This window comes from Felis catus, chromosome X (assembly GCF_018350175.1).
Source record: "Felis catus isolate Fca126 chromosome X, F.catus_Fca126_mat1.0, whole genome shotgun sequence".
Classification (NCBI taxonomy): domain Eukaryota; kingdom Metazoa; phylum Chordata; class Mammalia; order Carnivora; family Felidae; genus Felis; species Felis catus.
Window position 1 is genome coordinate 55,676,724 of NC_058386.1, and position 24,266 is coordinate 55,700,989.

General features: G+C 39.0%; 1 protein-coding gene across 2 annotated transcripts in view; it reads left to right on the top strand.

Annotated features, from left to right (window-relative positions):
• The window catches only part of YIPF6 (Yip1 domain family member 6), a 41,175-nt gene that overhangs the window by 12,274 nt on the left and 4,635 nt on the right, over window positions 1–24,266 (top strand). For both annotated transcript variants that reach the window (XM_023248889.2, XM_023248890.2), the window contains exons 2-6: window positions 1,295–1,423; window positions 2,922–3,000; window positions 6,614–6,656; window positions 9,833–9,958; window positions 23,826–23,983. In XM_023248889.2, coding sequence (XP_023104657.1) covers window positions 1,295–1,423; window positions 2,922–3,000; window positions 6,614–6,656; window positions 9,833–9,958; window positions 23,826–23,983 — 535 coding nt within the window. The remainder of the gene's footprint in view (window positions 1–1,294; window positions 1,424–2,921; window positions 3,001–6,613; window positions 6,657–9,832; window positions 9,959–23,825; window positions 23,984–24,266) is intronic.

The window sequence follows — 24,266 nt, forward strand, 5'->3', positions numbered from 1 at the left end:
CGAGATGGTGACCTGGCTGAAGTCGGACGCTTAACCGACTGCGCCACCCAGGCGCCCCCTTTTTTTTTATTTTTTAATTATGTATTTATTTTTGAAAGAGAGAGAGCAAGTGGGGGAGGGGCAGAGAGAGAGGGAGACACAGAATCCAAAACAGGCTCCAGGCTCTGAGCTGTCAGCACAGAGCCCGACGCAAGGCTCAAACTCGCAGACTGTGAAATCATGACGGGAGCCGAAGTCGGACACTCAACCGACTGAGCCACCCAGGCACCCCTAATTTTCGTTTCTTATTAAAAAGTGTGTTTGAGAATTTATTTTTCAGAAGTTCTTTGAACAACTTTATTCTTCCTAGAATTTCAGTATACTGTCTTACACTTCATTTACCTGCAGCTGCTACCCTCTAAATATTGTGCCCATTGGGCCAAAAGTCATGGGAGAAGTGATTGTCATATTTGTTTTCTTAGGAACTAGAAGACTCCTGAGTTTTAGTTACAGTAATCAAATTTGGCAGATGAACATAAGAGTTTAAAAGCTTTTAGTCTCATAATTCATTTTGGAAATGTTATTTGATCTGGTTTGCCAGATAACCTGGTAAAAAGAGTATAGATTAAGATTTATTTTGCTATTTCCCTGTTCTTCCCAGTTTCGCTTTAGGCTTCACATAATGCTTTTTTCTAGCCAGCAGAGGCCACCAGAGCCTATCAAAGAACAGAAGAGCTACAGAATTGTGACTATGTGAAGATGTCATTGCTGAAAGGTCTTTTTAAATAGCTTTGCAATCTTGCTAGCTTGTGTGTGTCCTGTGAAGATTTCATGCTTGAAAGAAACCAAATATTTAAGGGCAAGAAAGTGTCTGTGAAATTTACTTCATATTTTTTCCATCAAATGCTATCTCCTTTAAAAGAAATAAGCATTTGAGAATTTTAGTTAACCACATTGTTTAATGTCTGATAAATTAATGCCTTGCTAAAGACATAGTCCTGGGGCACCTGGGTGACTCCCTTGGTTAAGCATCCAGCTTCGGCTCAGGTCATGATATCGTGGTTTGTGAATTCAAGCCCTGCGTCGGGCTCTGTGCTGACAGTTCAGAGCTTGGATCCCGCTTCGGATTCTATGTCTCACTCTCTCTCTGCTCCTCCCCAACTCACACTCTGTCTCACTGTCTCTCTCTCAAAACTAAAGAAAGAATAAAAAAATTAAAAAAAAAGACATACTCCCTACTCACTAGGAAATGATGTCTTTGAGGAATGCTGTAGTTGATTACAGGCTTTAATTTTTTTTTCCCAACTCTTCTCAGTTTGCAGGCCTTTCTGATATATCCATCTCACAAGACATCCCTGTGGAAGGAGAAATCACCATTCCTATGAGATCTCACATTCGGGAATTTGACAGCTCCACGTTAAATGAATCTGTTCAGAATACTATTGTAAGTGAGACTAGTTGAAAGAACTTCTGTTCAGTATCATGGGACTAAATAACTAATAGCACTTTGTAATATTTCTTTTGTTTGGTTCACTGACTTTCAATATAATTTATTGAAATTTTAAGATTTTACTCTAGAGAATAATTTGGTATAACCTTTTTGGAAAGCAGTTTGGCTATAATGAGTATTAAGAATCTTCAGATGTTAAAATATTTTTAAGCTGATAATTCTGCTCCACCTAGAGTGTACGGAAATTTTTTTAAAAATATGTTTTTAAAATACAGAAAAATATTAATGTACAAAAATGTTCATCCCAGCATTCGTTATAATAGGGAAAAATTGAACACCAGAGGGGATATCAATTAAATAATGTTACATCTATGTGGTGGAATACCAAACAGCCATTAAAAATGTATTTACAAAGCACTGTTAATAACATGAAGAAATTTTTTTTTTTTTAAATTTTTTTTTCAACGTTTATTTATTTTTGGGACAGAGAGAGAGCATGAACGGGGGAGGGGCAGAGAGAGAGGGAGACACAGAATCGGAAACAGGCTCCAGGCTCTGAGCCATCAGCCCAGAGCCCGACGCGGGGCTCAAACTCACGGACCGCGAGATCGTGACCTGGCTGAAGTCGGACACTTAACCGACTGCGCCACCCAGGCGCCCCGAAGAAATTTTTTTTAATGTTCATTTATTTTTGAGAGAGAGAGAGAAATAGAGAGAGTGAGTGAGAGAGCAGGGGCAGGGGAGAAACAGAGAGAGAGGGAGAGACATGGAACTCGCAGTGGGCTCCAGGTTTTGTGCTGTCAGCACAGAGCCTGATGCGGGGCTTGAACTCACGAACTGTGAGATCATGACCTGAGCTGAAGTCAGACGCTTAACCAACTGAGCCACCCAGGCGCCCCGACATGAAGAAATTTCTAGGTGAAAAAATTAGGACAGAATTATCTCAACTATATTTTGAGAGGTTATGTTTGTATTACTATATTCTTCCTCAAATGTCTTGATTCTTAAAAATCTGGCTTCTAGGCTTCATTTACCAGTTAAATTGGGAATGTTGGAAACTAATTTGTTTTATATTGTGAATAATGTGGTAGCTGGGGAGCAGGGTGATTGGCCCTTGGGACTTCATCACTTGTGAACTGAATGTCAGATGCCATGTTTTGCAGAGCAGACTTTAGTAGTGCTATTATTACTTTAATTTCTTTAAGGTATCAGAACGGCTATAGTTCTCTTTTACAGAGCTTTAAAAATCAAAATAGAACTGGTGGGTATGGTAAAGAGTTAAACGTTGGCCTAAGGAGTTAATAAAAAAGTTAATAGAAAAGCCCTACCTCTCTGGTTTGTTTGTATTGTGAAGGAGTTAAACTGGAATTGTAGTTCTAAAATTCCACATGAAGGATTCCCAGGAAATTAAAATAAATCTTAGCAAATTAAGTAAGGGAACTACTTGGCAACTTTGGTCATGACAATGCAGCAAGTTGTTTATGTCTTTCAGATGCGTGATCTAAAAGCTGTTGGGAAAAAATTCATGCATGTTTTGTATCCAAGAAAAAGTAACACTCTTTTGAGAGATTGTAAGTATATGAGGCTTTTGAGAATTTTCTGTTTTTTGCTTTATCTTATCATAAGTACTTTATATGGCTAAATTTCTTTTTTGTAATTAAAAAAAATTTATTATTATGTTTATTTATTTTGAGAGAGAGAGAGAGAGCGCGCGCGCGCGCGCGCGAGCGCAAGTGGGGGAGGGGCAGAGTGAGAGGGAGCTACAGAATCCAAAGCAGGTTCCATGCTCTGAGCTGTCAGCACAGAGCCCAATACGGGGCTCAAACCCATGAGTGTGAGATCATGACCTGAGTTGAAGTCGGATGCTCAACCGACTGAGCCACCCAAGCGCCCCTATATGGCTAAATTTCTGTGATAAGAAAACTGGATGAAAAAATATATAAATGAATATACAAATGAAAATTTGGGAAGAAATAAAAAAAATTAGAATGGAATTTCAGAGACTGGAAGATTTTGCTTAATATATTATCTTCATCAACAAATATAGTTTGTATATCCTCAACTGCTATAGTGGACACTGCAAAAAATATCTCTGGAAATTGTAAACACATAAGGACTTTTGTTCAAAGAGCTGACAGTCTCCAAAGGAAAGGCAAAATGTTTAAATATTAAATTAGAATAACAGCTAATACCCATTAAGGATTAACAAAATTATTAATACCTTTATTGACATTTCTATTTTCAGAACTATTAGTCTGATGACTGCATTTTTTTTGTTCAAGAGTTCTATCAAAACAGTGCTTGCAGTACATTATGCTCTTATTTAGAATTTATTATTAAAATTTTTAGACCTTTTAGTGTTATTTTCATAGTACCCTTTATTAGAAAAATTGAATCAGTTGTGTGAGAATAGTAACAATGATGTTATACATGAGTGTACCTTCTATTTTGGCGGCATCTCAGCTATAATGTAGGGATGTCAAATATGTGGCATATATGCTGTCACTCTGTGGAGACAGGATGCAGCGTCAGAATCTTTTTCAACATAGTACACTGTGGGTTGGAGCTGACATGATTTGCTACCGCTGGTATGTGATGGAAAGAGCATGGACAGATCTGGGTTTGAATAGCAGTTCCATCCCTACCTGTGTTATCTTGGATAAGACAGTTAACTTTTCTGAGGCTCAACTTTCTTCCCCTGTTAAAGTGGAGATAATAACATACCTGCTGGTGAGGATTAGAGATCATGCATACCAGCCACCTTGCACAGCATCTGACATTTATTAGGCACTCCATAAATGATAGCTATTATTCTAGTGCCTTGCCTCTGCCTACACACACATACCTCTTTTTTAATCCTTACAACAACCTTATGAAAAGTTATGGCTCCTGTTTTACAGGTGAAGAAAACGAGTCTCCACGAAGGTGAGTGTCAGGATGACACAGGCAAAATTAGAACCCAGGTTTCAAGTTCAGTGCCCTTTCCATTCTACCACTGTTATCCCAGATGTGAAGATATCCTTTCAACTGCTGCTGTGGCTCAGTTCAGGGCAAGGTTGCTTCAGTGACAATGCAGAACCAGTGTGTTAACTTTGCAGATTAGTGATGATGATTAGCCGTGTCATATGTTAAGGTCCATTCTCAGACCTTGGGATACACAGATGGGCTGGCACAAAGGGTGAGTAAGTCATGGCCCAGATTTGCACTTCTGCCCTGCTGTGTTAGCACAGTCCTGGGCAAAGTGGCAAGGAAAAAATTCACGACTTAAAAATCTTAAAAAAAAAAACAACCCACAATGCAATAGGACTTTGCATCCATTAGGATGGTCATTATCAAAGAAACAGAAAATAACAACTACTGGTGAGAATATGGAGAAATTGTAACCCTCGTGCATTGCTAGTGGAAATGTAAAATGGTGCAGCTGCTGTGCAAAACGACATGGTGACTCCTTAGAAAACTAAGCATAGAATGACTATATGATCCAGCAATTCCACTTCTGAGTATATACCCAAAAATTGAAAGCAGGAACTCAAACAGATATTTGTACACCCATGTTCATAGCAGCATTATTCACAATAGCCAAAAGGTGAAAACAATTTCAATGGCATCAATGGATGGATAGATAAACAAATTGTGGTGTATACACCATGTCATATCCTATGTATTAATGGAATATTACTTAGTTTTAAAAAGGAGTGAAATTCTGACACAGGCTATGACGTGGATGAACCATGAAGACATTTTGCTGAGTAAAATAAGCCAGTCACAAGAGGACGTATATTATATTTTTTCACTTATATTGGATACCTAGAATAGTTGAATTTCTAGAAATAAAGTAAAATGATGATTGCTGGAGGCTAAGTGGAGAGTTATTATTTCATGGGTTGGAGTTTTAGTTTGGGAAGATGAAAAAGTTCTGGAGATGGGTGATATGAAGGTTGTACAATGATGACTGTACTCAAAGCCTGTACACTTAGAAGTGACTCAAATGGCAAATTTTGTGTTTATATATATATACATATATATACATGTATGTATATATATATAATATATTCTATATATGTGTGTTTATAATATATTCTATATATATATTCTACTAAAATAAAGATTTTTAAATACAGTTACAGAATTTTATTAATTAAAAAACCTCAGTGTATTTTTTAAAAGCTAGTATATTAATGTCAGTTGTACTTGAATTCACTTTTCAATTGATAAGTTCAAAAATTTAACAAGAACAATATTTAATCGGAGTGGTAGGATTATGATTTGTTTTTACATCTTCCTAACTTGCCACAGTGATATCAAAATTACTTATATAATATGAAAAAAAACCAATGTAAGTATGTACATATGCATACTTATTTAAAGTTATGTACATATGAGGTTAAAGTTAGAAATGGTATATGTATCTTTTTTCATATTTGTTGAGGAAGGTAATTTTGCTCTAAGCTGTATGTTACTCATCTGTTGGCATATTAATTACCTAACAGCTATTAATTGAGAACCACTGTGCTTACACCTGATGTTGGTAGAGCGATTTATACCTTTCAAAAAGCTTTCATGTTATTTGCTAAGGTTTAACTTTATAAAATTACCAATATTGGGCTGTTTTTTCACTTATAAGAACAGCAATTCCATACTAGTTCAATTTAATGATTATAAAAGGGAAGGAGTGTGGCAGAGTGGAAAGAACTTTGGAGTAGGAATCGGAAGATCTAGATTGTGGTCCCACCTCCATACCTAATAAATATTTATATAAACTTGGGTAAGTCACTTCTCAGCTTCAATTTTCATATTCTTGAGGTGATCCTGATTATATTTGCCCTGTCTCCTATAGTGTCAGTTTGGTGGAATGAGTTAACTCTAGTGTTTCTGAGGGTGGAGCACCTAAGTCTCTTGACTCCCGCCCATTGGTCTTTATAGCATGCTGGAATGTGGCTTAATAGGTGGAAGAAGGGTGATTTGTGGGATATGGAGTAAACAGAATTTAAAGGATATATGAAGAAGGGCATTCAGAATCGAGGAGCAGGGAGGGCAGGTAGAGGGGTAAGAGGTTGGAAGGGTTGGGCAGGGAGAGCCTTGATGTCTGAATTCCAAGAGTGGGAAAGGCAGATATTGGAATAAAGATAGGAAATTCTACATAGTTGTTTCCTAACAATCTTCTGTTTTTTGCTTGCCTTGTAGGGGATTTATGGGGCCCTTTGATCCTTTGTGTGACACTTGCATTGTAAGTACTTACATTTCCATCCTTTGTCATTTGAGATAGACTATACTTTTTGTGTGGAGTTTCAAAATTGAGGGGAATATTGAATATTTCAGTTAGGACTTCTTTGACACATTATGCTCCTTATGATCTAAATCTAAAAAGTCAGGTAGGTTTCCAGATCAATTCAAAAAATGATGGAATTAGAGATGGGAAAATTATGCTCACCTGTTTACCAATTTCTTAGCCTGCTTTAGCCATTTTTGTTGAATAGATATTTGTTTACTCTCATGCACCTCCCTATCATTAAACTAAGTGAATTAAATATCTGTAGGTTTAAGCAATGTTTATTTGCAAACATATTGTTTTTAAATCTTAACAATAATACGAATGAGAATAAATTAGAGTAGAAGTGGTACAGTTCAAAGCAAGATCATGTTTCAAAGTGTTAGGCTTTCTATACACATAGTACATAAAGGGAGAGGACAGGAAGAGCGAAGTTCCATTGGAGAGGGGAATATAACCATTGGTAGCGAGGAAAAAAAGTACTGCATTAGGATTCAGTTCTGGGTTCTCATCCTGACTGTGCTATCAGCAAAGCGATTTTGGGCTACTTAGAACCAAAATGTATATAATAATTTTTCCCAGTTTACAGAAAACTTTTTTTTTAATTTTTTTTAACGTTTATTTATTTTTGAGACAGAGAGAGACAGAACATGAATGGGGGGAGGGTCAGAGAGAGAGGGAGACACAGAATCAGAAGCAGGCTCCAGGCTCTGAGCTGTCAGCACAGAGCCCGACGCGGGGCTCGAACTCACAGACCGCGAGATCACGACCTGAGCCGAAGTCAGACGCTTAACCAACTGAGCCACCCAGGCGCCCCTACAGAAAACTTTTAAATACCTTCTCTTATTTTTTTTTAAATTTTTTTTTCAACGTTTATTTATTTTTGGGACAGAGAGAGACAGAGCATGAACGGGGGAGGGGCAGAGAGAGAGGGAGACACAGAATCGGAAACAGGCTCCAGCCTCCGAGCCATCAGCCGAGAGCCTGACGCGGGGCTCGAACTCACGGACTGCGAGATCGTGACCTGGCTGAAGTCGGACGCTTAACCGACTGCGCCACCCAGGCGCCCCTACCTTCTCTTATTTTAACATCATAACAAGAATATTATTTTCTTTTTTTGACAAACAAGCTTAGGTTCACAGAGATTGAGGACTGAACCAAGATCACACAGTCAGTGGTAGACCTGGGATTCAACCTCAGGTTTCCTTCACTGCCCGTTCTCTATCTCTATGATTATTATACCTCTCTTCCCACCTAACCCCTCTGGGTCTCCTCTTCCATATCTGTAAAAGGAGATGGCTGAGGATCCTTTCCAGGCTTGATGTTTTATGATTCTAAATTCAGCAAGTTTCTTACTGGCTTTTCTACCCACTTTTTTACTTTAAAGTTTATTTTGAGAGAGAGGGAGGAAGGGAAAGAGAGCGTGAGAGAGGAAGGGGCAGAGAGAGAGAGAGAGAGAGAGAGAGAGAGAGAGAGAATCTCAAGCAGGTTCCATGGGGCTTGATCTCACCAACTATGAAATCATGACCTGAGCTGAAATCAAGTTGGATGCTTAACTGACTGAACCACCCAGGCTCCCATACCCATTTTTTTTAATGTAAATTGATCATGTGGTGATTTAGGTAATAACATAGAGTGCTTTTTCTTAGCCCTTTAATAACCACATCAAGGGCAATAACCTGGTGCCTTGATGGACAGGTTTATATTAGAATCTCTGAGCATGTACTTTTTTAGTTTTAAAAGGTTAACATTAGAGTTTATGTAGTTTTACCCAATTTATTTGCAGAGAGGAAAACTGGAGTCCCAAGACATGAAATGATTACTCTAGTGTATGTATCTAGTGACAGAACTAGGATCACTTTCTGGATCTCCTTCCTTTGAGGCCAGTTAATGTTCTTCTATCATACCATGCTGAAGCAATAGAGATTCCAGACAAGTGATGAATGCCAGCATTCCTTGCATCGGATTGTCAGGACTCAGAATGGACTATGTACAACTGTAGAATACAAAAGCCTGTACTGGCAAACAGCATAGCAGGGCGAGACTTACTATGTGACTTGTCTATACTATGTAATGAAAAGAGATTGTGAGCTTGGTGTTATTTATTATTTTTCTGAAAAAAATGACACTGAATCCAAGTGTTCTTGTCCAAAGTTCAAAACAGTTTATGTCTGTAAAATTCTTAGACAAAGAGAGGATATTTAAGTGACAGTTCAACTACTCTATTTTAAAGCAAAGTATCTTAGTAATAATCTGTATGTTTTTATTTTTAAAAATCCACAGCTAAATAGGTTTATAGAATGTTTCCATTTTTGAATGTAAGAACTAAAGACTTAACCCCAGGGTTACAAATCCAAATGTGTCTAAGGGCTAGAAAAGTAACCTAAATGTATTCGTTGGGAATTGGTGACCTGAAGCCCCTTGTGAAGGGAGCTGCTGCTGTGTCACCTGCTCCCAATTGTTGCTGTGTAGCAATGTGTTAGAAATTCTTCTGGTTTTTTAAGAAAATCCAGAAATACATATTTCTTTAATGTTTATTTTTTGAGAGAGAGAGAGAGAGAGACAGAGTGTGAGCAGGAGAGGGGCAGAGAGAGAGGGAGACACAGAATCTAAAACAGGCTCCAGGCTCTGTGCTGTCAGCACAGAGCCCAATGCAGGGCTCGAACCCATGAACCACGAGATCATGACCTGAGCCGAAATTGGATGCTCAACCAAGTCACCCAGGTGCCCCCAAAAATACATGTTTTTATGTGAAACCTCCCAACTTTAAAATAATGTCATCTTGGATTTAAACCCATGTTAAGCCATGTACAGACCAACAACCTCATGTCTGTGAGCCACATTTGGCCCTTCAGTTTATAACCTGTGCTTAACCAAAACGGTCTTCAGTAATGCATGTAAACATCTTAACAAGGCCATATGAGGCAACCCTTGTAGTCCTGAGGCATTTGGAATTTGAAATAAAGGAGCATTGCTAAATATTTCTGACATCTTCCTTTTATACAGCCTACATATTACAGATCTCTAGGTGAGGTTTCAGACAGCTCTCTGATTCAATGTTGGACAACCCATGCCTTAACTTTATTGCTCTAAATAAAAGATGAAGCATTTCTCATGCCATTTCCTTGTCACAGAATGCTTCAAAGAAGCTCTGTAGATAGTGAAAAGGATGGAGGGCCCCAGTTTGCAGAAGTCTTTGTCATTGTCTGGTTTGGTGCAGTTACCATCACCCTCAACTCAAAACTTCTTGGAGGAAACATGTGAGTATTATTAAAATGCATTTTTTTTCCCTTGGCAAGTAGCGTCTCTTAGATTTTTTAGGAAGTCTGACTGTTAGGTATTTAAAAAAAAATATATATATATATATATACATATATATATATATATTTATATATAAAATATATATATTTTATGCCCCGCGGAGGGCAGGGAGCTGCTTTTCCTTGCAGAGAGAAGACAGAGATGGGGGGAGAGTACAGAAAACATTCCCCCCCCCCCGCCCAAAAGCAGCTGGAGAGAAAAGAAAGATTACTCAAGGGACTGAACAAAACAGGGAGAAAGGAGAAAGGAGAGGGTTTAAATTCCATTAAGACTTTATAAACAGGGAGAGTTCAGGGTCTGAAACTCTGCACCTTGATACCTGGTGGTGCTCTGGTGGGAAGGGCAAATCCCCAGGAACAGAGAGCGAGGTCCTTAGGGTCCTCAGGCCACGTGGGGAGAGGTGGTTCCCCTGCTGGGAGGACATTTGGTAGAGGCTGTGCAGCCTCCCCACAGGCAAAGTCCCCAGTGGACCCTGGAGAGCAACCACATTCACTGGTGCTGGAACAAGGACGTTAAGGGGGTAGACTGGTGCAGATGTATGTTGCAATTTTCCATAACTCCTGAAATGCTGCTGCTACAAGATAGCGCAAACTTTTTCCGGGGCAGGCTGGCACGTGGCCACAGTCTCTGGGCATCAGCAGCAGCATGGTCTCCTGAATGTTCCTGGGGGTGGGCCAGCACCCAGCCATTGCTCAGTGAGACTCTCCCCCAGAGGGTCTGAGCAGGTCAAAGCCACAGTCCCTCAGAAGTGAGGGGTTGGGAAACACAGCTACATCTGAGATAAAACTCAGAAGGGAGGTGCCACCTGGCAACCTGATGGCTTGGTCACAGACAGTGTAAAAGTGGGGAGTGGATGGAAGCTGGAGACAAAGGAGGGGTGCCTGATTTCTGGTCATGGAGAGCACAGAGTTCTGATACTACAGACTGGGTAGCTGGGTGACACGATTTTCACTCCTAATGCATCTGTGCATACACACCTACAGGACCACAACAATCAACCCCAGTAAGCTAAGCAGCACCATCTAGTGGAGAACAGAGCCATTGCACTAAGCCCTGCCCAACTGGGCCAACCTCACTCTTCAGGAACAACACAAGTCTCTTTGCCTGCTTAGTTTACAGACTATAAAGTGCTTCATAGTTTGATTTCTAGGGGAAGCTGATATAATTTCAATCGTACTTAAGTCTACTGGCCCATCTATTCAATTTCTTTTCTTTCTTTTTTTATCCTTGAATACAGAAAGAGAAAAAATTTATTTTTATTTTCCATTTCTATTAAAAACATTATTTAATTTTTTCTACTTTTTTTACCTTTTTGTAAATTTTTCAAGTTCTTTTTTAATTTCATCATTTCATTTTATTCTATTTCATTGTATTCATTTTTTTCAAATTTTCAAGCATTTTCCTTTTCTTTCCTTTATTCTCTAACCTATCAAGCTCCTTTCAACAACCAGACCAGAACACACCTAGGATCTAGCATCCTTTATTTGATTTTTTGTGTGTTTTTAATTTTTTAATTTTAACTTTTTTTTACCTTTTTAGTTCCTGTTCTTCCTTCAAAATGATGAAACGAAGGAATTCACCCCAAAAGAAAGAACAGGGAGAAATGACAGCCAGGGACTTAATCAACACAGATACAAGAAAGATGTCTGAACCAGAATTTAGAATCACGATAATAATGCTAGCTGAGGTTGAAAACAGATTAGAATCCCTTTCCACAGAGATTAAAGCTAGTCAGGATGAAAATAAAAATGTTGTAACTGAGCCTTAGTCTTGAATGGATGCCACAGTGTCAAGGACAGATGAGGCAGAGCAGCAAATAAGCAATATAGAAGACAAACTTATGGAGAACAATGGAGCAGAAAAAAAGAGGGAGACTGTCGTAGACTCTGTGTCTAATGTTCTCTCTTGTCTAGCAAGAGAGCAGGACACAGGATGAAAAAACAAGATTGCTAATGTCTGGGAAAAGACAAGAGCCCCAAATAAGAGTCCTTGCCCTGTTTTTATTAGGATAAGAAGGCTTACAAACATGGTGATGGACATGCGCAAAGAGACAATAAATCTGTGAACTTTAACTTGTGGTTGTGAGGGAAAGGGGGTCCTGAAGACATTTGGGGTTAGGGGTTTGGGCTAATACAAAGCAAAATGCTGATGCCAGGCAGTCAGGTGGAAGGTTGTTTATAGCGAACATGAGGCACCACCTCTGTTTATCTTAGCTAGCCTAGGGGAATGAGACAGGTAGGACACGTGACCTCAGAGTTAACAAGGCACCTTTTCTTTTGTTAATCATCTCTGCTCTGGTCTACTTCACCTGTAGCGCAGCGGTCTGTAGCCCAATTTACCTGTTTACCTAACTTGGTCCTTCCTTCCTGTTAAAGCAGCATTCTGTTATAGTACTAAATTGTGGGGTGCTTCCACCCTGAATATTTAATCTTGTTTATTTCATATACCTATGTATTGGGTTCCTTTGTACCTCCCTATTCTTGGTTGCCTTGTCTTTTTTACCCAAACTCAGATGTGAGCATCCAATGGTTTTGTACTTCTTTATGCCTTGTTAACCCATTGATGTAAACCCGGGGGATTTGTAAGCTTATTCCCTACAGGAGACTAAGGCAAAGAGCATGATTTAAGAATTAGAGAAATCAGTGACTCATTAAAAAGGAACAACATCAGAATCACAGGAGTCTCAGAAGATGAAGACAGAGAAAAAGGGGTAGAAGGGTTATGTGAACAAATCATAGTGGAAAACTTTCCTAGCCTGGGGAAAGCCACAGACATCAAAATCCAGGAAGCACAGAGGACTGCCGTTAGATTCAACAAAAACCGACCTTCATCAAGGCATATAATAGTCAAATTCACAAAATACTCAGGCAAGTAAAGAATCTGAAAGCAGCAAGAGGAAAAAAGTCCTTAACCTACAAGGGAAGACACATCAGGTTTGCAGCCGACCTAGCCACAGAAACTTGGCAGACCAGAAAAGAGTGGCAGGATATATTCAATGTGTTGAATTGGAAAAATACGCAGCCACGAATTCTTTATCCAACAAGGCTTTCATTCAAAACAGAAGGAGAGATTAAAGTTTCCCTGAGAAACAAAATTAAAGGAGTTTGTGACCACTAAACCAGCCCTGCAAGAACTTTTATGGGGGACTCTGAGAAGAGAAAAGATGGAAGAAAAACGACCAAAAGCAACAAAGATTAGAAAGGACCAGAGAACACCACCAGAAACTCAAACTGTACAGGCAACATAATGTCAATGAATTCATATCTTTCAGTACTCACTCTAAATGTCAATGGACTAAATGCCCCAATCAAATGACATAAGGTAACAGAATGGATAAGAAAACAAGATCCATCTAGATGCTGTTTACAAGAGACCCACTTAAGACCTAAACACACTTTCAGATTAAAAGTAAGGGAATGGAGAACTATCTATCATGCTAATGGTCTCCAAAAGAAAGCTGGAGTAGCCAAACTTATATCAGACAATCTAGAGTTTAAAATAAAGACTGTAACAAGAGATGAAGAAGGGCATTATATGATAATTAAGGGGTCTATCCACCAAGAAGACCTAACAGTTGGAAACATTTATGTTCCAAATGTGGAAGAACCCAAATATATAAATCACTTAATCACAAACATAAAGAAACTCATTGATTATAATACCATAATAGTCAGGGACTTCAACACCCCACTTACAGCAATGGACAGACCATCTAAACAGAAAATCAACAAGGAAACAATGGCTTTGAATGACACACTGGATGAGATGGACTGACCAGATATATACAGAAGATTTCATCCTAAATCATTGGAATACACATTCCTCTCCAGTACATGTGGAACGTTCTCCAGAATAGACCACATACTGGACACAGATCAGGCCTCAACAAGTAAAAAAAAAAAAAAAAAAAAAAAAAATTGAGATTATTCTGTGCATATTTTCAGACCACAAAGCTATGAAACTCGAAATCAACCACAAGAAAAAATGTGGAAAGATAAATAATTGGAGACTAAAGACCATCCTACTAAAGAATGAATGGGCTAACCAAGAAGTTAAGAGGAAGTTAAAATGGAAGCCAGTGAAAATGAAAACAACACAGCCCAAACCTTCTGGGACACAGCAAAGGCGGTCATAAGAGGGAAGTATATAGCAGTCCAGGCCTTCCTAAAGAATGAAGAAAGGTCACAGAGACACAACCTAACCTTACACCTTGAAGAGCTGGAAAAAGAACGGCAAGTAAAACCCAAAAACAGCAGAAGAGAGGAAATAATAAAGACGAGAGCAGAAATCAATGTTATCAAAACCAAAAAAACCAGTAGAACAGATCAATGAAACCAGAAGTTGGTACCTTGAAAGAATTAACAAAATTGATAAACCCCTATCAAGTTTGATCAAAAAGAAAAAGGAAAGGACCCAAATAAGTAAAATCAAGAATGAGGGAGGAGAGATAACAACCAAGATAGCAGAAATAAATAAATAAGAGAATACTATGAGCAATTATACACCAATGAAATGGGAAAGCTGGAAGAAATGGACAAATTTCTAGAAACATATACACTATCAAAACTGAAACAGGAAGAAATAGAAAATTTGAACAGACCCATAACCAGTAAAGAAATCAAATTAGTAATCAAAAATCTGCCAAAAAACAAGAGTCCAGGGCCAGATGGCTTTCCAGGGAAATTCTACCAAACATTTAAGGAAGAGTTGACACCTATTCTCTTGAAGCTGTTCCAAAAAATAGAAATGGGAGGAAAACTTCCAAACTCTTCCTATGAAGCCAGCATTACCTTGATTCCAAAACCAGAGACCCCAATAAACAGAACTATAGACCAATTTCCCTGATGAACATGGATGCAAAAATCCTCAACAAGATATTAGCCAACCAGATCCAACAATACATTAAAATTATTCACCAGGACCAAGTGGGATTTATACCTGGGTTGCAGGGCTGGTTCACTATCCGCAAAACAATCAATGTGATACATCACATAAATAAAAGAAAGGACAAGAACCACATGATCCTCTCAATAGATGCAGACAAAGCATTTGACAAAATACAGCATCATTTCTTGATAAAAACCCTCAAGAAAGTAGGGATAGAAGGGCTTTTACCTCAAGATCATACAAGCCATATATGAAAGACCCACTGCCAATGTCATCCTCAATGGGGAAAAACTGAGAGCTTTCCCCCTAAGGGCAGGAACAAGAAAGGGATGTCTACTCTCACCACTGTTACTCAACATAGTATTGGAAGCCTTAGCCTCAGCAATCAGACAACAGAAAGAAATAAAAGGCATCCATATCAGCCATGAGGAGGTCAAACTTTCACTCTTAACAGGTGACATGATATTCTATGTGTAAAACCCAAAAGATTCCACCAAAAAACTTCTAGGGTTGATCCATGAATTCAACAAAGTGGCAGGATATAAAATCAATGCCTAGAAATCGGTTGCATTCCTATACACAAATAATGAAGAAACAGAAGGAGAAATCAAGGAATCTATCCCATTTACAATTGCACCAAAACCCATAAAATACCTAGGAATAAATCTAACCAAAGAGATGAAAATCTATGTGATGAAAACTATAGAAAGCTTATGAAAGAAATTGAAGAAGACACACAAAAAAATGGAAAAATGTTCCATGCTCCTGGATAGGAAAAAAAATATTGTTGAAATGTCAATACTAGCCAAAGCAATCTACATATTGAATGCAATCCCTATCAAGGCAACATCAGCATTCTTAACAGAGCTAGAACAAACAATCCTAAAATTTGTATGGAACCAGAAAAGACCCTAAATAGCCAAAGCAATCTGGAAAAAGAAAACCAAAGCAGGAGGCATCACAATCCCAGACTTCAAGATGTATTACAAGGTTGTAATCATCAAGACAGTATGGTACTGGCACAAAAACAGACACTCAGATCAACGAAACAGAATAGAGAACCCAGAAATGGACCAAGAAACATATGGCCGACTAATTGTTGACAAAGCAGGAAAGAATATCTAATGGAATGAAGACAGTGTCTTCAGCAAATGGTGCTGGGAAAACTGGACGCCAACACGCAGAAAAATGAATCTGGACCACTCTTACACTGTACAAAAAAATAAACTCAAAATGGATGAAAGACTGAAACGTAATACAGGAAGCCATCAAAATCCTAAAGGAGAAAGCAAACAAAAGCCTCTTTGACCTTAGCCATGGAAAGTTTTTACTCAACAGGTCTCCGGAGCCAAGGGAAACAAAAGCAAAAATGAACTATTGGGACCTCATCAAAATAAAAAGCTTCTGCACAGCAAAGGAAACAATTAGCAAAACTAAAAGGCAACCTATAGAATGGGAGTAGATATTTGCAAAAGACATATCAGAATAAAGGTTTAGTATCCAAAATCTATAGAGAACATTTCAAAGTCAACACCCCAAAACCAAATAATCCCATGAAGAAATGGGCAAAAGACATGAATAGACACTTCTCCAAAGAAGACATCCAGATGGCCAACCGACACATGAAAAATTGCTCAGTATCACTCATCCAGGAAACCACATTGAGATACCACCTCACACCTGTCAGAATGGCTAACATTAACAACTCAGGCAACAACAGATGTTGGCGAGGATTTGGAGAAAGAGGATCTCTTTTGCACTACTGGTGGGAATGCAAACTGGTGCAGCCACTCTGGGAAACAGTATGGAGGTTCCTCAAAAAATTAAAGCTAGAACTACCCTCCGACCCAGCAATTGCACTACTAGGAATTTATCCAAGGGATACAGGTGTGCTATTTCAAAGGAACACAAGCACCCCAATGTTTATAGCAGCACAATGGACAATAGCCAAAGTATAGAAAGATCCCAAATGTCCATCAATGAATGAATGGATAAAGAAGATGTGGTATATATGTGTGTGTGTATATATATATATACACACACATACACACATATACATATACATATATACATACACATACATAAACAATGGAGTATTACTCGGCAATCAAAAAGAATGAAATCTTACCATTTGCAACTATGTGGATAGAATTCGAGTGTATTATGGTAAGCGAAATTAGAGAAAGACAAATATCATATAACTTCATTCGTATGAGCTCTGTAAGATAGAAAACAGGTGACCATAAGGGAAGGGAGGCAAACATAATATAAAAACAGGGAGGGGTACAAAACATAAGAGACTCTTAAATATAGAGAACAAACAGACGGTTGCTGGAGAGGTTGTGGAAGGGGGGATGGGCTAAATGGGTAAGGGGCTTAAGGAATCTACTCCTGAAATCATCATTACCCCATGTGCTAACTAACTTGGATGTAAGTTATAAGAAATAAATAATAGAAAAAATAAAAATAAATTTTTAAAAAATTGAACAGAGATAACTTAGTTTAGTTACCTTACCTTAAATTATCTACAGTCCTTTGATAAGCTTCAGATGCTATGCCCAGCTCATGAAATCATATGGAGAATATTTTGTGTTAGAATATTATGTCCAGTTTTTTTTTGGGGGGGGGGGGGAAGATGGCAGTGTAGGAGGATGCTGGGCGCACCGCATCATGCTGATCACTTAGATTCCACCCACACCTGACTAAATAACCCAGAAAACTAACAGAAGACTAGCAGAACAGACTCTCCAGAGCCAAGCATAGACAAGAGGCCCACGGAAGAGGGTAGGAAGGGTAGAGAGGCGGTGCATGCTACATGGACTGGTGGGAGGGAGCCGGGGTGGCGTAGGAGCAGCCTGCCCAGCAAGGCAGAGCCCCTGAGTCTGATTTGCAAACGTGGAGGGGCTGGACTGCATGAGTTATGACAGCCAGCGGGACTTAACATCTGGAATGTTAAAAGTCAGCGGCTCTTTTCGGAGAGCAGAGAGGACACCGGGAGGGAGAAGTATTGAGCCCTGGAAGACAGCTTAACTCAGCAGGGAACAAAGGTGCTGGCCAGTGCCATCTCCTTCGCCCACCCCCCAACCAAAACCCCAAAGGGAACCAGTTTCTGTCACCAAAGTTGCTTGTACTGCGCAAACGCCCAATGCTGTGCTTCTGTGGATCCAGCCCTCCCACTGGTATGCCTGCCTCCCTCCTGGTGCTGCAGGTCCCCTCCCACAGGGGACCAGTGACGGCAAGGTGAGCTAAGCTTGCCCCTCCCGCCCCTGTGCACCTTGTGGATCCACCCCGGCTAATACACCAGATCCCATAGAAGCAGCACCACAAGCCTGGCAGTGTGCAAGTAGCCCAGACCGGGGCCACACCACTCCACACTGAGTCCTGCCCCGGGAGAGGGGAAAATAAAGTACACACCAGTCTGACTGTGGCCCCAGCGGTGGGCTGGGGACAGACATCGGGTCTGACTGTGGCTCCGCCCACTAACACAAGTTACCCGAGACAGCACAGAGGAGGTGCCCTGCAGTTCGGCTCCACTCCAGGGACTATCCAAAATGATGAAATGGAAGAATTCTCCTCAAAAGAAACTCCAGGAAGTAGCGACAGCTAACGAATTGATCAAAAATGATTTAAGCAATATAACAGAGCATGAATTCAAAATAATAGTCATAAAATTAATTGCTTGGCTTGAAGAAAGTGTAGAAGACAGCAGAGAATCTAATGCTACAGAGATCAAGGGACTCAGAAACAGGTGGAGCTAAAAAATGCTATAAATGAGTTGCAAAATAAAATAGAGGCGACCACAGCTCGTATTGAAGAGGCAGAGGAGAGAATAGGTGAATTAGAAACTAAAATTAGGGAAAAAAAGGAACCTGAGAAAAAGAGAGGTAAAAAAATTCAGGAGTATGAGGGGAGAATTAGATAACTAAGTGATGCAGTCAAACAGAAAAATATCTGTATAATATGGATTCCAGAGGAGGAAGAGAGAGAGAAAGGGGCTGAAGGTGTACTTGAACAAATCATAGCTGAGAACTTCCCTGATCTGGGGAAGGAAAAAGGCATTGAAATCCAAGAGGCACAGAGAACTCCCTTCAGATGTAACCTGAATCGATCTTCTACATGACATATTATAGTGAAACTGGCAAAATACAAGGATAAAGAGAAAATTCTGAAAACAGCTAAGGATAAATGTGCTCTAACATATAAAGGGAGACTGATAAGACTAGTGACGGATCTATCTACTGAAACTTGGCAGGCCAGAGGAATGGCAGGAAATCTTCAATGTGACGAGCAGAAAAAAAAATGCAGCCGAGAATCCTTTATCCAGCAAGTCTGTCATTTAGAATAGAAGGAGAGATAAAGGTCTTCCCAAACAAACAAAAACTGAAGGAATTCATCACCACTAAACCATCCCTACAAGCAATCCTAAGGGGGATTCTGTGAGTGAAATGTTGCAAGGACCACAAAGTACCAGAGACATCACTACAAGCATGAAACCTTACAGATATCACAATGACTCTAAACCCATATCTTTCAATAATAACACTGAATGTAAATGGACTAAATGTTCCAACCAAAAGACATAGGGTATCAGAATGGATAAAAAAAAAAGACCCATCTATTTGCTGTCTATAAGAGACTCATTGTAGACCTGAGGATGCCTTCAGATTGAAAGTGAGGGGATGGAGAACTATCTATCATGCTACTGGAACTCAAAGCTGGAGTAGCCATACTTCTATCAGAAAAAGTAGACTTTAAATTAAAGGCTGTAACAAAAGATGAAGAAGGGCATTATATAATAATTACAGGGTCTATCCTTCAGGAAGAACTAACAATTATAAATGTCTATGCGCTGAATATGGAAGCCCCCAAATATATAAAACAATCACAAACATAAGCAACCTTATTGATTAGAATGTGGTAATTGCAGGGACTTTAATACTCCACTTACAACAATGGATAGATCATCTAGAAATAGGATCAATAAAGAAACAAGGGCCCTGAATGAGACATTGGATCAGATGGACTTGACAGATATATTTAGAACTCTGCATCCCAAAGCAACAGAATATACTTTCTTCTCAAGTGTACATGGAGCCTTCTCCAAGATAGATCACATACTGGGTCACAAAATAGCCCTTCATAAGTATACAAGAATTAAAATCATACCATGCACACTTTCAGACCACAATGCTATGAAGCTTGAAATCAACCACAGGAAAAAGTCTGGAAAACCTCCATGAGCATGGAGGTTAAAGAACACCCTACTAAAGAATGAGTGGGTCAACCAGGCAATTAGAGAAGAAATTAAGAAATATATGGAAACAAATGAAATTGAAAAGGCAACAATCCAAACGCTTTGGGATGCACCGAAGGCAGTCCTGAGAGGAAAATACATTGCAATCCAGGCCTATCTAAAGAAACAAGAAAAATCCCAAATACAAAATCTAACAGCACACCTAAAGGAAATAGAAGCAGAACAGCAAAGACACCCGAAACCCAGCAGAAGAAGAGAAATGATAAAGATCAGAGCAGAAATAAACAATATAGAATCTAAAAAAACTGTAGAGCAGATCAATGAAACCAAGAGTTGGTTTTTTGAAAAAATAAACAAAATTGATAAACCTCTAGCCAGGCTTCTCAAGAAGAAAAGGGAGATAAAATCATGAATGAAAATGGAGTTATAACAACCAATCCCTTAGAAATATAAGCAATTATCAGGGAATACTATGAAAAATTATATGCCATCAAACTAGACTACCTGGAAGCAATGGACAAATTCCTAAACACCCACACACTCCCAAAACGCAAACAGGAAGAAATAGAAAGCTTGAGCAGACCCATAACCAGCAAAGAAATTGAATGAGCTATCAAAAATTTCCCAACAAATAAGAGTTCAGGACCAGATGGCTTCCGAGGAGAATTCGACCAGACATTTAAAGCAGAAATAATACCTATCCTTATCAAGCTATTCCAAAAAATAGAAAGGGAAGGAAAACTTCCAAACTCATTCTATGAAGCCAGTGTTACTTTGATTCCTAAACCAGACAGAGACCCAGTAAAAAAAAGAGAACTACAGGCCAATATCCCTGATGAATATGGATGCAAAAATTCTCAATAAGATACTAGCAAATTGAATTCAACAGCATATAAAAAGAATTATTCACCATGATCAAATGGGATTCATTCCTGGGATGCAGGGCTGGTTCAACATTTGCAGATCAATCAAGGTGATACATCACATTAATAAAAGGAAACAAAAGAACCATATGATCCTGTCAATCGATGCAGAAAAAGCATTTGACAAAAGTCAGCATCCTTTCTTAATAAAAACCCTCGAGAAAGTCGGGATAGAAGGAACGTACTTAAACATCATAAAAGCCATTTATGAAAAGCCCACAGCTAATATCATCCTTAATGGGGAAAAACTGAGAGCTTTTTCCCTGAGATCAGGAACACGACAGGGATGCCCACTCTCACCGCTGTTGTTTAACATAGTGCTGGAAGTTCTAGCATCAGCAATCAGACAACAAAAGGAAATCAAAGGCATCAAAATTGGCAAAGATGAAGTTAAGCTTTCACTTTTTGCACATGACATGATATTATACATGGAAAATCCAATAGACTCCACCAAAAGTCTGCTAGAACTGATACATGAATTCAGCAAAGTCACAGGATACAAAATCAGTGTACAGAAATCAGTTGCATTCTTATACACTAATAATGAAGCAACAGAAAGACAAATAAAGAAACTGATCCCATTCACAATTGCACCAAGAAGCATAAAATACCTAGGAATAAACCTAACCAAAGATGTAAAAGATCTGTATGCTGAAAACTATAGAAAGCTTATGAAGGAAATTGAAGAAGATAGAAAGAAATGGAAAAACATACCGTGCTTGTGGATTAGAAGAATAAATATTGTTAAAATGTCAATACGACCCAAAGCTATCTACACATTCAATGCAATCCCAATAAAAATTGCAATAGCATTCTTCTCGAAGCTAGAAGAAGCAATCCTAAAATTTGTGTGGAACCACAAAAGACCCCGAATAGCCAAAGTAATTTTGAAGAAGAAGACCAAAGCAGGAGGCATCACAATCGCAGACTTTAGCCTCTACTACAAAGCTGTAATCATCAAGACAGCATGGTATTGGCACAAAAACAGACACATAGACCAATGGAAGAGAATAGAAACCCCAAAATTAGACCCACAAAAGTATGGCCAACTAATCTTTGACAAAGCAGCAAAGAACATCCAATGGAAAAAAGACAGTATCTTTAACAAATGGTGCTGGGAGAACTAGATAGCAACATGCAGAAGGATGAAACTAAACCACTTTCTTACACCATTCACAAAAACAAGCTCAAAATGGATAAAGGACCTGAATGTGAGACAGGAAACCATCAAAACCCTAGGGGAGAAAGCAGGGAAAAACCTCTCTTACCTCAGCCATAGCAATTTCTTACTTGACACATCCCCAAAGGCAAGGGAATTAAAAGCAAAAATGAACTATTGGGACCTCATGAAGATAAAGAGCTTCTGCATTACAAAGGAAACCATCAACAAAACTAAATGGCAACCAACGGAATGGGAAAAGATATTTGCAAATGACATATTGGACAAAGGGCTAGTATCCAAAATCTATAAAGAGCTCACCAAACTCCACACCCAGAAAACAAATAATCCAGTGAAGAAATGGGCAGAAAACATGAATAGACACTTCTCTACAGAAGACATCCAGATGGCCAAGAGGCACATGAAAAGATGCTCAATGTCACTCCTCATCAGGGAAATACAAATCCAAACCACACTCAGATACCACCTCACCCAAGTCAGAGTGTCTAAAATGAACAAATCAGGAGACTATAGATGCTGGAGAGGATGTGGAGAAACGGGAACCCTCTTGCACTGTTGGTGGGAATGCAAACTAGTGCAGCTGCTCTGGAAAACAGTGCGGAGGTTCCTCAGAAAATTAAAAATAGACCTACTCTATGACCCAGCAATAGCACTGCTAGGAATTTACCCAAGGGATACAGGAGTACTGATGCATAGGGGCACTTGTACCCCAATGTTTATAGTAGCAATTTCAACAAGAGCCAAATTATGGAAGGAGCCTAAATGTCTATCAACTGATGAATGGATAAGGAAATTGTGGTTTATATACACAATGGAATACTACCTGGCAATGAGAAAGAATGAAATATGGCCTTCTGTAGCAACGTGGATGGAACTGGAGATTGTTATGCTAAGTGAAATAAGTCATACAGAGAAAGATACCATATGTTTTCACTCTTATGTGGATCCTGAGAAACTTAATAGAAGACCATGGAGGAAGGGAAGGAAAATAAAAAGAGGTTAGAGAGGGAGGGAGCCAAAACATAGGAGACTCTTAAGAACTGAGAACAAACTGAGGTTTGATGGGGCCTGGGAGGGAGGGTAGGGTGGGGGATGGGTATTGAGGAGGGCACCTGTTGGGATGAGCACTGGGTGTTGTATGGAAACCAATTTGACAATAAATTTCATATTTAAAAGGATATTATGTCCATTTTGTGGAAGAAATGGTCCTTAGCTTTCAACAAATTCTTAAATAGGTTTTTAAACTAGAAAAGATTAAGAATCACTGTCTTAGAGGTTCAGTGGGAAAAGGAAGTCTTTACGCATTAGAGTAGATCATCTGGTATCCTAGATGATTGACTCTTAAGGAGTGTGAGAAGAAAGGAGGAAGAGTATGGGGGAGAAAAATTAAAGCATATGATTAATACAGAAACCTATCTTCATAAAATCAATGTTAAAGTATAGGTATTATGTATTTTGAGGACTGTAGCAATCCAGGCTACATAGAAATCTGTGTAATAAACTATCTCATGATACAGATCAACTATATTTATGATCTTTATGGTTGTATATTATTTTTTTAGATCTTTTTTCCAGAGCCTCTGTGTGCTGGGTTACTGTATACTTCCCTTGACAGTGGCAATGCTGGTTTGTCGGTTGGTGCTTTTGGCCGAGCAAGGACCAATAAACTTCATGGTCCGGCTTTTTGTGGTGATCGTGATGTTTACATGGTCTATAGTAGGTAAGAATGTATTTATCTCTACAATGGCAAAACATACAAGGACAGGAGTTAAGAGATGAAGACCAGATGAGGAGCAATGTAACTCCTAAGTCATACATGGGTGATATGATTCTTGCCAGTGTCATCCATGGAACCCTCTTCTCTGAGTAGGCATTTGATAGGGGTGATGTCCACCTTATGCAGATTGGGTATCTAGAGTTTTGAGATGTGGATAGTCACATCCTTTTTTTAAAATTATTAAATAATATATAGGATTGGGAATGGAGATCACACTAGACCTAGC